General features: G+C 39.1%; 1 protein-coding gene across 1 annotated transcript in view; it reads left to right on the top strand.

Moving 5' to 3' along the window:
- The window catches only part of DPP6 (dipeptidyl-peptidase 6), a 267,407-nt gene that overhangs the window by 126,967 nt on the left and 126,158 nt on the right, over positions 1 to 14,282 (top strand). Inside the window, exon 6 of the mRNA XM_010007008.1 lies at positions 13,849 to 13,901. Coding sequence (XP_010005310.1) covers positions 13,849 to 13,901 — 53 coding nt within the window. The remainder of the gene's footprint in view (positions 1 to 13,848; positions 13,902 to 14,282) is intronic.

Raw genomic sequence — 14,282 nt, 5'->3', positions numbered from 1 at the left:
CATAACAAGAGCTAAGGCTTGTTTGTCCAGGAGTGTTGTAACAACAGGAAAATGCTGAGAACACAGGGGAGGTTAATTTTCTGGGTGATATTTTACTTTGGTTTTGAAGCTGAAGCAGTAGCTGTTATTTAGAGGCAATAATTTATTTTTAATTCTGTGTTGTGGGGTTTTAAATTGTGAAGCTGGTCTACTTTAAATACCCTTTGTGAAAGACTGACTGTCTTTTCTAATCTCAAAATCACAATGAATAAATTCCCTAATCTGCTGTTTTTAATGCAAGCTGAAGAGCAACAAGATAGATAAAAAGGATTTTCAAAAGCACCAGAGAAGGTTGATTCAAAAATGCTTCTACACATCCATTTGCTTTTCTGTCAGAGCTGGAGGTGTGCAGCTCACCCAGGACACCAGTGCTTCCTGGTCACCTGGCAGTAAATAAACCAAAGCTGCTAAGAAAGCAACTGGGAAATTTTCCTACCATTGGATCTCAGTTCAGGCAGAAGTAGGAAAATCTCTGTTAGACACACCGAGACACCGAGTTTTTCTTTCATGTATTGGTACCAGTCATTGGTTCAGCCTAATTAATATTTGATGTCTGCAGTGGCACAGAATGAGAAGGAAGTTTGCCACATGACTCTAGAGGGATTTATGGGCTTTCAAAACTCTATTATAGTATTGGGCAAACATTCTCTTCTCAAGTATCTTCAGTTGTGCCTTTGACATAAGAGCTCTTCAATCACAATATTTTCTGCTGTGCATTCTGACAAAATTACATTTTTTTGCTGTGGGATGGTGGATACCCATTTTCATTGAGCAAACATTAGCAGGTGGTGACAATATTTGTCCTTACCACTCAGCAGCCATCTCTCTGTCCAGTTTCTGCCATGTTATGAGTAAAGAATATGAATTTTTGGATGGAGACACAGGACTGTGGAGCAGTAATTAGCAACAACCTTAATCCTAGACCTCTCTTTTGAATGAGAAACTACAGAAACTAATTTCATGTTTGTAACTGGCAGAACCAATTTTTGGACAATTTTGGGGAAGATAAGACGTGAAACCTGTTCTTTATTTTGTTTGTTTTGGAGGAGCCTCATGGTTCATTTCAAATCCCTACAAGGGTTCAGCAGAAAATGTGTTCCTTTATGTTGCTTTATTCTTTGCTCTTAGCAATCCTTCTGTTTTGGCACAGCCCAGTTTAATTACAGAAAAAAATTCCAGCTTATACAAGAAGGTAGAGTGGTGTTAGGCACTCAAATACATGAACTGCATGGACATTTTGGTAATGAGGTTCCTTGGGCCACGGGGCAAGTGTTTCTTAGATAGGGTCTGTCATTGAAAACCTGGGTAGAAGCAGCTGCAAAAAAACATGCTACATATCTCAAAGCTGCACATTGTTTCTTTATTTTCCATTCTTAATAATAGAAAATGATAAGCACTGAATTTCAGTAAAGAGGAATGGGGTGTGGAGCCTTCCTGTGCTTAATATATATGGGAAAAGTGTTTGCACCCCTTAAACGCTTTATTCTCTAAAGGGAGACTGGGTAAAATTTTGCTGAAGCCATGACTACAGAGAGAACAAACGTTAGCAAAACTGGAATGTGGGTTCTGAGGACTGCAAGAAGACCTGCTGGGCAGAGCACCCCAGCACCATTTCCTCAGCAGGGACTGTACAAGTGGGATCACTTCAATGTTGAATGGACTGGTGGGGACCCTGCGTTTATCCTGGGCAGCCACTGTGGTCACTTGTGGCCTGCAACCTTTTCCTGGAACAAACAATAAAGCCCAGGGTTTTAGCTCTGTGTCTCCCCACGCCTGGGGGATGTTCTATGATCCTATGTTTTCAGTAAGAAGTTGGTGCTTATGAAGTGATGCTCTAGATATGTTCTTAAAACATGATGTGTTTGCCTGAGTTGAGAAGAAAAGCTCTGCCCAGCAGGTCTTCCTGCAGTCCTCAGAACCCACATTCCAGTTTTGCTAATGAATGCTCCTTCTATAACAATGGTTTCAGTAAAATTGCACCCAGTCTCAGTTTCTTACTAAGTTTCTATTCCAGGGAGTGTTGTTTAGGGTGATTACTGCAGCAAAATACTGTGTGAAATGGAGCACATTAAAAACTGAGCTTGCTGACTTCAGCTGCTGTGCCACCTCTGAGCTGTAACTATTTTCTATTAAAAACCAAAGGACTCTTGCTCTTCTAATGATGTAGATAAACTGAGTTAAGGCTAAACTTGAAGCCTTCTAATTTGAACTGGGAGACTTCAACACAAATGGCACAGGCATGACTGGGTGCAAAATAATATTTCAGACTAAGTTGGAAAACCTTGCTCATGTAGCAAAGGCCAACAAACTGTATCCTGCATTTATTTGAAGGTACAGATATACAGCAGTGAACTGAAAAGCAAATCCACAGTTCCAAGAAAGACTAGACTAATATAAAAAAAAATCAGAAATAATCAGCCTGTCATGCAAGAACACATTGGTGTCTTGTGTATCAGTATCAGCTGTCAGCAGTATTCCTCTGTAAATATTTTCTTTAGCAAATGGGATTTTCATCAAGCAGAGAAGGGAAAATATTAAGACTCAAGGCAAATTATACAAAAAGTAACCAATTTTTCTTTGCTTGGATGATATTAGATTTTTCATTCTGCTTCCTTTTCTAAGTGTATAGGTGATCTGACTTGAACAGAGAGACTGGCAGAGATTAATTTTCTAACAAAACTCACAAAGGATCTTAAAAATAACCTGCAATTTATTTTTGAATAAAACATAGGTAAGGTAATTGTAGAAGGTCTCCTAGGAAGTCAAAATCATCCAGACAGCAACAAAATCATTGCAGTTTTCTTTCTTGCACTCCCATGGGAATCCACCGTATTGGAATGAAGGGGAACTTTCTGTGCTTTAAGGGATGAAATTACTACAACTATATCAAAAGTATTGAAAAAAAATAGAATGTAAGAAAGAACAAGATTTCTTGCAACATACAGCAGCTTCAAAATTACATTAGTGGTGAGTTCCTGGGTTTTAGAATAATTTTGCTTCCGAAGTTTTTAGCAATGATAAAAACTCCATGTTGTGGATTGTGATAAGTATAGCTAGTTGTTTTAAAATATTAAGGAACAAAATATATTAATAACATGCAAAATGGGAAAACAACAGCAATTTAAAAGGCATTAGAAAGCAAAATCTGAGATAATTTAATTCTGTTTCTATGTGAAATATAGGAGGCAGCCCCAGCCTGCAGGAGTTTTTAATCTAATTTTTCTGATTTCCAGTCTCTCTTATCTATCTATCTATCTATCTATCTATCTATCTATCTATCTATTTGTAATCTCTGAAATAGGAAAAAAATATGTTGAGTGCCCTCTTCTGGAAAACAAGGTCTTACTATGCAGAGCACCCCAACGAAATTCCTGTACTCAGAAATGTAAATCTTTGGCTGCAAATATTCTCCTCTTTAACCCGAGTTATATGCCTACATCCAAAGTGTGTGGCTCTGTGCTTACTCTGAACAAGTGCCTTTTATCTCTTTAACTGCAGAACTCTGTATTTACCAGGGCTATTTTAAAAACAATAATTTACATCCCTCCTTGGGCATCTAATGGCCCAGATTTTAAAATCTTCTATTCTATTTTATTTTGTTCTCTGCTCAAATGAAAAAGCTCTTTCTTGAATAGGGGAACAAATGAGAAGACTTTATTCAGGTCTTGAAAGGCACAAGCCCTCAGATTTTTATGTGCCAAAGTGGAAGGGTACCTGTACAGCAATTCTGTTGATGGTAAAGGATTGCACAGCAGGCAAGGAACAGGAGATGCTCTGTGCTTAGTCCTGTCCTGTTTGCTCTCTCCCCACTCTTTGAAGAGGTGTCCATCACCACCACAGTCCCTTTACCCCTTGGAAGATATCCACAGCTTCACATAGGTGACAGACAAAAAGCCCCACTGTCTTGTATATGATTTCAGTTTATTTTTCCTTATATCAGAAAATAGAAATGTCACCTGCAGTGAATTAGATCCACGTGCACATCGAGATACAGCTCAGAGTCTTCTGATCTCACATGGAATGAGAAAATGAATCTGTCACTGAACAGAGAGCACATTTTTTTCACCAAGGTCCCTGGCATATACCTGAATACTTTGATTTTTCTTTCACATTGACTTCAGTGCTTTTAAACTTTTTCTCTCTAATGCTTTTCAAAAGTCTTAGCTTTCTTGCCTCGGATTCCTTGAGTCTTCTCAGCATGCCCTAAGTCTATGACCATCATTTCAATGGCAGAGCCAATTCTCAACTGCTATAGCAGGAAAAGCCATTTTGGTATGCTAAGAGTAAAATTTAATGGAAAGAACATATGCTGTGGTTCTGTAGTTGTTGGTTTCTGCTGCTAAAGTGAGTTATTTAAAAGTGAATAAATTAATTAGATATACAAAATATTCAGCCCATTTTCATGGCTTGGTTCTCATGTAATTATTACAAAGCCGTGCCATTTGAATTGCAAACTGCACAAAAATGAGGCTTTTCGAGTCTCCACACCCAATCTGCCCAGCTCAAGAAGTGTTTAATTTAAAGGAGGCATTATCTAACGTTTCATTAAAAGCACTGATTATTAAGCATTGATTTCTCCTGCTGTCCTCAGCCCTCAGACTGGTAGCACCAAAGTCAACGAAGGTGAGTGTCAGTCAAGTGAATGTAGATGTGAACAATGTAAAGTCCCCTTCTGCATCAGCTGCCCTGGGCTGCCTTTACAATCAGGATACTCCAAGGTGTTAATCTGAGGCAAAAATAGACTCCAAAGCCTGGTCAGAGGAATCATACCCCAAACAGGCTTTTGGTACCATTGTCTGGGAAGAGGGTGTCACTACATGAGGCTGTAGGTGCAACAAGGGTAAACACTTGTGAAGATTGTCTAGAGAGGTCAATGGCAGGGACATCTCTTGTGGTAAAGAGCTGCAAGAGGAGTGGTTCCAAATGGCAAACTGTGAGATCCTGGAAAAAGATTCTGGGGAAAGTATGTTTGTCCCTAAATAAGCTAACTCTAGCTTTAATTCTGAATCAGCTTTGGGCTACTGTCCAAGCCAGGAGAGTGAACTGGATGGACTTTGAGTCTGACCCAATACAGATATTGTTATGACCATAGATATTACAAGAGAATCATAGTTGAATAATGTAAAGTTCCTTATTTCTCTTTTACTTATATTTTCTAAATATATTATATGTATATTATTATTATTATACATTATATATATTATTATACATATATTATATGTATATTATTATAATATAAATATTTTATATGTTGTGTTAACATTGCAACATTAATCTTGTACTGGATAATTTAATTCTCATTTCCAAATTTCTGAACAGGACTATAAAACAAGTGCAGTGCTTGGAGAATTTCCATCCAGTCTTAACACTGTGCCTGCTGCAGGATGGGAGTGGGACCTGGGAGCATATGCCCTGTGATGTGAATACCAATAAAAGTTTAGAAACTAGACCAACAACAAAATGAGCTCATTATTCAAAACCCTCACTCGTAATTCTTTCTAACTTGATTTCAGATGCTCCCCAGTAACCTGAGCAGCAACAAGTGCAGAAAGACTGGTGCAAAAATCCTATGGAGTGTTTTGTAGCTGCCATTTTATTTACCAGTTAAAAATGGAACAGTTGTCCTTTAAGCCAGTGACTGCCAGTGTTTGCTGGTGCTGCTGGTGCCAGTGGAGCGCTGTGAGGGACAGGTGGCTTGGGAGCAAAAGGAGGCTTTTGTAATTGCTTGGCAGGGCCGAGCTGCATTAGAGTGTAGCAGCAGTTGGCAGATCGGATTAACGCTCTCGTAGGGGTGAGATCTGGCACACGAGCTGTATGTTAATACCTGGAGCCTAAGTTGATTCTGGAGCAGCATTTGTAACAAAAAGAGCATCCTCTTTACCTCCACCATGTCACAAAGTCATAAATCCTAAAGCCAGCCTCTAAATTCCCTTTCAGTGTTGTCAGCAGTCTCAAAATGTAATTTGGAAACAAATCTTTTAATAAAGAATTATTATCGTGAAACAACTGAGATAATCAGTTTGTGGAACATGAAGTAACAGCATTATCTTACAAGGCTGCAGTCCATTTATTACTGCAGGGGATGTTGCCATCACACTTTATTTATGGATATTTTGCAAACTCGAGATGACACTATTCACGAGGAAGTTACTCCTCAGCTTTGCTGGTTCAGAGACCTTTGGTTTGGTGGCTGGAAAATCAGCATCTAGTCCCAGCGCTCCCCCTGTATATTTGTGGGAGAGATTTACATATTAACTGTGCGTGTTGCCCGCAGCACTGACTCTGAGTTACAAATGATTTGAAAATGAAAGTTCCCCTTGATGTTCTCACCTTGATGTGAGATTTTTGCTGCTCCGTGGAAGCTTCTCCAGTGAGGGTGACCAGGCATTCACAGCATTGTGTGACCAGAGAGCTGTTCTGGTTGTCTTCTACGCACCAAGGGCAAGATTACAGAGAAAGGCTCCTTCAGGCTCCATTGCAATGATTTAAATGCCAGTCTTAGAGATTAAATTGTTAGAAGATTTGAAAAAACAAAGCCATGCAAAGACTCTTCCTGAGGATCTGCTGCTTCTTGTCTTCTTATACTCTCCATCCTTTCCACACAGTATTTTATTCCCTTCTTACAAATCATTTGCTGAAATTTCTTCCTCATTCTAGAAATACCCAATCACTGATCTTTGATTTCCTACAACATTGGGTAGCAGTGGAGCAGCTCTTTTTCACACTGGTGTGACTGTCTGAGACACTGACCACCTCGTGTTGACTGTGTCCTTTCACTGAGACAGTTATGCTGCTGGGTCGGGATCTTTCCTTCCTCTTTTCAAGAAAAATAGTTTCCTTCCATAACTTAACTGTAATATGTGCATTGCCCAGGTATCCATCTTGCTTCTTTTGCCCAAATGGTGTTTGTTTCTCTGGAATAGAGACAATTGCATACTGATTAATCGAGAGACTCCTTATCACATATCTGCTCAAACATTTTTCCCTCATCTCTCCCCTTCCCTGAGCTTCCCAGACCATCCCAGAGTGTCCCATCCCTCTCAGTTTGCCCTTTCTGTGGCTGTGATAGCATGACACATGTGGCTGATCAGCTGAATAGGATAAGAGCATCCCAAACCAGGTGTTTGATAACAGCTGTGGGTTATTTGGCTGCCAGCTGAAGCAAAGCACAGGAAATGCTCCTTGATAGCATTTCATTATGGTTTTCCTAATTTATTGCAGGCACAAAGAGAAATGGGCAGTGTTCCTTGGAGGGCAGTAGAAACAGGCTGGCACACGGCATGAGATTGTGTTAGAGGTACATTACATGGGAAATGATAAAGTATAAAGGGGTAATTTAATGCAGAGACAAAAGAGAATTTGCTGTCTCAGAAGAAAACAAAATAGGTCAGTATCACAATGAATTTGAAAGGTGAGAATGTTGAAAAGACCTCACGTTATATGGCTTTTTTGATTTGTTTGATTCTTGCAAGCAATCGAGCTTCACTGAGTGTAGGGTACAAAATATCAGTATGGATTTTGGTGTGGTTTGTTTTATTGCAGTGACACAAAACAAATAGGTAGCGTGTGGTTTTTCAGAGAATCTAATTCCAGGCTACTGTGGTAATACTTTGCTAAAATGTTGGGCTGGAGAGAATACTGCTGACCAGTCTGTCTCCACTGACAGAAAAAAATGAGAAGACCATTACCTAGCTGCCCACAAACCATGCCTCAGCCAGAGGTAAACCTTTGGACTCTAAATCACAAATACATGGGAGAATGAAAGAGCAGAAATTGAACAAAACATTGTCAAGAAGTTGGTGGCCAGTTACAGGAATGGATTTTTCACCCCTTTGGAGAGCCAGGGAACAAGCTTTCTTCTAAAGAGGAGAAAAGGGTTCAAGTTATCAATCAATTTTCAAGTCATTAAACCAAAACAAAACCAATGGTATCATAAAGAATTTTGATCAAGGCAAATGATGTTGACTCACTAATTGAAACTCTAGGCTTTGATGTTGACTTTGATAAAAAATGCAGGAAATTCTGCAAACAGGTACAGTAACCTCCTTTAATTCTCCACAGAATACCACAAAGAAGTGGCAGTGAGGTATTTTTAGTCACAAAATTATTTCCAGTAGAAACACTGGAAGATTTGTGTGTGTGATACACATGTAAAGATAACACAGTATTTGCTTGTTGGTGACTGACCAGTAGAACCATCAATGTGACAGTGTGGTAGTGACTTGGTTCATCCTTCACTGTGCACAGTATGGGCATGTACTAGAAGGAAACAACCTCTGAGTAACATTTGCTTGTGATTTTCCTTCTGAACTTGTTTTTCCCTCCCTTTCATGCCATCGTTAGATAACAGGGTACTAAATAAATACAGAGCAGCAGCCTTCCTGCATTCTACTTTGTTCTCATTTCCCCTTTTAATCTGTCAACTTCAGAGCCTGGTTGAACATCCCAGATATTAAAGGTCAAATGGCAAATAATCTTTTACCTGCATATTTCACATCACAGCATGAGTTAGCTTTTGAGGATGCCAGGACCATTTTGAAAGGTAGAATATGTAATTATGTAAAATGTTCGGGATTATTCAATTGGTGTGACATTCATATGTGCATTTGGGGATTTGTCTGCTCACAGCATAAGTAGGAAAATGGGCTATATAACCTACTTCCAGCAAATGTCTTTTTAGAGGCTCTTCGTGGGAAACCCTTTTGATGGATCTGGCAGTTCCTGTTCCACTGGCCACTTCTGCTGTATTTTTACTGTCTTACTATAGAGTATAAAAGGGAATAAAGACAATTTGAGTCTGTTAAGAATCCTGAAGGGATCTGTTATTTGGAGATATACTTTGTTGTTACAGAGTAAATAGTGATTCCTTTTACCCAGATAACTACTGAGGGTTTTATAATTACTTATATTAAATATATATTCTGGCTATTTTCAGACTTTAGCCAATGGTTGTACATTTTAATATCTGATTGCATTTTAGATTGTTAATTATTATTTGGGGCTACTGGGATGACTTTTTTTGATTAAATGTGGAATACCTGAAAAAGAGAAAAGATATATAATCCTAGGGATTTTGTATTGAGCCTTGAAAACTGCTTTATAACTTAGCTTGCACTTCTACTCTGCTCTGTAGCTTTTCCCTTTCAAACTTTATGTTTTATGGGATTTTTTTGGTGAGCTTTATAGATAATTCTTTAATGTAAATAACACTGCTGCATGAAGGACCAAGTGGCACTTTGGAGTAATTTCAAAATGGATGCAAAGTGTGGTTTATTGCTGTATTTATCAAGTAAATAATGATCATGAGATCATGGCAACCAGTCCACCTGGGTTTAATCTCAGATCCACAAACTTTATTATGTTTAGTGGCAAGATCCTAAATTATCTGTTTTGATAGAATGGCAATATCCTAAATGATCTGTTTTGATAGAACAGCCTATTGGAAGATGTCGGGCTGAGGTTTGGGCTGATTTGAAGAGTTTTCTTTTCAAGGATTTCCCCCTCTCTTTGCTTATAAAATTCCTTGAAAGAAAGTCTGTGTGTGCTTCTTGTTTGTAGTGATTCAGTTCCTTGTCATATGAACATAAAAAAAAGACTGATTGCTGCTGGTGCTAACATGGTGTCAGTCCACAAAATGTGACAGAAGATGGAAGTGTAAACTAAACTGTTCTTTTTTTTCTGATGCTAGTGATAAATCCTCAGCAGGTAGAGAAATCCTTCATACCAGCAAAAATACAGTGAAAACACATTTTGCGTCCTTCCAAAAACTCTCATATTTCCATCTAAAGCTTTTTCCTAATCCTTTGTGAGTTGCATGGGCAGTGCCAAATTGAAAACAATGGTGACAATTTCAAACTTTTAACAAGAAGTTAATGAAGGCGAAGGCTCTGTGTGTCCAGCTTGTTTGTGTCTTTGTGACAAACCAGGTTAGATTTAGGGGAGTAACCAGGAACCTGCTTGTCTTTTTGCATTTATGTCAAGTACTTGTGCAGTTGCTTTGGGGCAAGAACCAGAGCTATGGATCCTAATTTAAAGTATATGAATAATCACAATGAATAAATTACTCCAAATCAATTCTGTTCTCAATTAACAGATATTTTCTATTTGAGTAAGCCCTGCTGGACTAGGACCTGTATCCTTGAAGTTGAAACAAATGCCTTCAAGGAGACATTACTGTTCACACCATACTTTGCAGTGGTGTGGGACAGAAATTACTGCTTCTTTTTTTCTTTCTATAGGTTGTAGGAACCACAATTTACTCATTATCTTGGAATTTTGTGATGGGGAGAGGTGGATGCTTTTCTCTGCTGCTCTATGTGCTGCAGTGCTTGCATTTCCACTCTTATCTGGGCAGGTCCATGTTTCTTTTGTTGATTATATAAAATTAGGTCAGTGCCTTCACAACAAAGCGTTGTTGTATATGATTAGTCCTGCATTTTTCTGAATTTCAGAGAAATAATAACATTTCCAAGACTTAAGAGAAAGCAGATAGACCCATTTCTTAGACCGTTTATGATTTCAGTGGAAACATGCACATGTTGCAGAGCATAATGTAAATTGAGAGTAAGCAAGATCTGTGCTGTGGGACAAGAAGCCCGGTGGGAGAGTGTTTCTGGCACAATGGCTTTAGAATAATAACTTTTACAGCTCTTTTACAGCTGGCATGGAAGCTTTGTGATCCGATTTTGGTAGTACCCTAGAACCCTTCAGAGCAGTCTCAAACCTGTTCTGACTTCAGTTGGTGGGATGACTTGGCACACAGGGACTACAGAGCAAAACTCTTGCCAAAACTCCACTATCTTCAAATATGCCTCTCTACTGAGAGGAGCTGTGTGCTTCTGGGATCCAGCCAAAAATCAGGGCCGAGAGAATTAAATCAGTGCAGTGGCTTTTTGTTGGCTAAGCCTTGGAAACAGAGGGGTTAAATTAAATGAATACTAACTTTTTAGCACTGACCAGCCTCTGAGGCTTAGCTTTGGATTTCAGAGGGATGCTTTTTTCATGGTGTGGGGTCTTTCTACTGGTAAGTAAGTAGCTTAATTCAGCTAGACCCCAGCAGAAATTTGGTTGGGATATTAAGCAGATATAGTCATCCTCTCAAACAGTTACAATAACTTTATTTGGTTTGCATATCAAAGAGGAAAGAAGACATTTCATTACTCAGAAAGACATTAAGTGATGTTTCTATTGGATGTCTGTCTACTTACAGACTGCTGGGTTGGCTGCTTGCAGTGTGTTTTCCAAAGAGGTCTGAAATAGTGATAAGAAGGACTTTTGAGTTCCATGTGCTCTTGTCCTTAAGAACTATAATAATAATAAATATCTAATCCTGAAATCATTGCTCATGCAAGTACTTGTTGTTACATGACCAAAGCTACTGATTTTAAGGATTTATTTGAGAAAGAATTGCTCCTGTAAATTAACTCAGCCAGCTGCAAGCCTTTGAAAACTACGTGCTACAGGCACAGCTGATATGGGATATTTTAGAGTCTGGTTAAGACCCAAGAGGTTGACAAATGTTGTTCAGAAAATAAAAGAGATTTTATGAGAGTCCTGCAGCTTTTGTTTTCCCTGCTCCTAAACTCTCTTGACAAAGAAAATATTTTACCTCAGTCTCCATTAATGGCTCTAAGAGAAGCTCTAAACTCTCTAGCAAGGCTGTGGGGACTCTACCACAAGCAGAGACATCAGCAGATACCCTGCTCAAGACTTCCCTGGCTGTTTCTTTTGCTTCCAGCCTGACACTTTATTTTCCCCTGAAGGCATCTCTTCATACTCATTTTGAGGGCTGGCTCTTGCCTCTGAAAGCTAAAAACACAGCATGGCTTCTTATCCAGCACATCAGTCTTTGTCTTGAATCACAGTTTATTTATCTATATCATTTTCTACATCCTACTGCCAGGTTATTTCAAGACAAAAGATGGTCAGTATTTAATGGCAATGTATTGTTAGGCTTTTCAGATCTGTAGAGAAATTTAGACTTCCAGTGCATTTTCTTTAAGGGATTTTAGAAGTTTTAGAACTTCACCAAAGCTGGAATATGATCTAAGACCACATGCATCAGCCAGGTCTCCAATGTCAGCATTATGAGATTCAAGAGATCTTTAGCAGGATGGGATGTGGATGAGACAGTGGTAACTTATTTGACATTATCTGAAATGGGTGGATCTAGAAAGGACACCTGTGTTAAAATAAATGCTAGCTTGCAGGGAATTCACTGGTGTTTCTAGACCATTTTTGATACTAACAAACCAGAGACTCACCTTACTGGAGGAGACTTTATATATCTGAATGCCTAAAAGGAGGTATGATTTTGGGATATCACCTGATGATGTCTTTGTAATGATGGGAGTGAATTGCGTGGGAGAAGGGAATCAGATCAACTTGGCATCAGTCTCTGTGTTTCATAGGTACAAATCCAGTGCTTTCACCTCTATACCCTATACATATACCTTTTATATCTATATACATTTTTCAGGGGGTTCTTGCCTTACTCTAAGGATGTAGTGGATTTGGATTCAAATTGTAACAGAGAAGTTTAATATATACAGGATGATGTGCCTTGTCTTTATCTGCCTCTCTACTGAGCCCCTAAAAGATGTAAGCCTGTTATAGATGCCTGCATCTACTCAGGCTTATCCTTGAGAGTGATGGGTAGTAAGTTGTACTTACTGTGATGCTAGTGATGTGCTTGGGATGGCCACTGCTGAGGCTGGCAGCACCATCCAGGACATCTCATGGTTTATTGGCAAAATTAAAAAATATAATTGTGCAAAACCAGAGATAACTAGGGAATTTGATTTTGATCAGACAAACTTGATTGGTGAAGCAAGTAGTCAAGATGTTTCTCCTTTGTCCTCTGAGACAAGATGTTTTATGAGAGCTTCTGGAGAGCAAGTAACTTCAAGAATTAAGTTGAAGTCAAAATGCTTTTTTGGAGACATTTATTTGGCAGCATACAGTAACAGGACAGAGTTCCAAAAGTGAGTGCCTGTATACATTTGGATAAAGTCATTCAAATGTTGACCTTTCACACTAGTGCCCTGGCTCTTGTGTTGCTCAGCACTGCAGCCACAGATCACTGTTAGGGATTATGTGGCCACCAGCAGAAAGTCTTAATTCACTGAACTTGGCTCTGGCGTAGTTATTTAGTACTTGGAAAATAAGCAATAAACTCTCCCTTCTGAGATGACCTGCCATGCAAGCTGACAGGCTTCTCCCCAGGGCCCAAAGAGTGCAAATTGATATGAAGATGCAACTTAGCAGATCAAACAAACATGAGGTCAGCTTTATGCCCTAAGTCAATAAGGTTTCATTTGCTGACTGACAGGAGTCCTACAACCCACTCTGAGATCACCCAGCATCACTCCCTGGTTTACTTATGTAGGAATAAAGCACAAAAATATGCATTATGTCCCTGTTGTGTCTAGTTACAATGATGGTGAATGTCTCCAGCTGACCAAGGTGTCCTCATTAATGATTGTTCTATATTTAGCCCTTGCAGAGACCACGAGCCCCCAGTTTAATCAAAGACCTGGTAGTCATGGTAACGACACAGAGCATCTGGATGTATACAATTTGCCAAACACTGTAATAAAGTGCAAGATAAAAAGAACACACAGCAGTGTTAGGTGAATTCATGTATTTTTCATTTCTAGTACAGATTTTGAAGCTTTTAGAAGAGCTCCCTTGCCATACATGCTGGATTGTTTTTTTAAGAAAATAAAAATAATAAAGAGCCCTATGAGCACAGGTGACAATTACTAATCTCATTTCTGTTTTGTTCTGTTTCTTAATTTCATTTTGCAGGTGTACCACCATTCATATACGGCATATTATGTCCTCAGCAAAATACCTCATGGGTAAGCAATTTTTCAATGTCTTCATTTTAAAACTCAGCTATTAAAAATTCTGCAAAATAATGCATATAGTGACAAATGGTTTCCTGTGACAGCCCTTTGCAATGGTCTGGCATTCAGCTGCAGCATCCACTGAACCGTGTGTGGTACAAAATATGACATAGGCTGGAAGCAGAAGTGCACAGCTTCCCCAGAGGGTCAGACTACATGAATTTCATATTCCAGTTTTCAAGTTTTTGGCTAGAATATAGATAAGTTCAAGTCTGGCTGTGAATGTTGGCTGCTCATCAAAGCACTCTCAGAGAATCTATCATGGGGTGTTTAGCCCCTTGAATTTGGTCAGAATTGAAGCCTTCGGTTGTGGGTTAGATACCCCCAGGGCAG

This window comes from Chaetura pelagica, unplaced genomic scaffold, assembly GCF_000747805.2.
Source record: "Chaetura pelagica isolate M959 unplaced genomic scaffold, ChaPel_1.0 scaffold17, whole genome shotgun sequence".
Classification (NCBI taxonomy): Eukaryota; Metazoa; Chordata; class Aves; order Apodiformes; family Apodidae; genus Chaetura; species Chaetura pelagica.
This window is presented reverse-complemented; position numbering and strand designations above follow the sequence as displayed.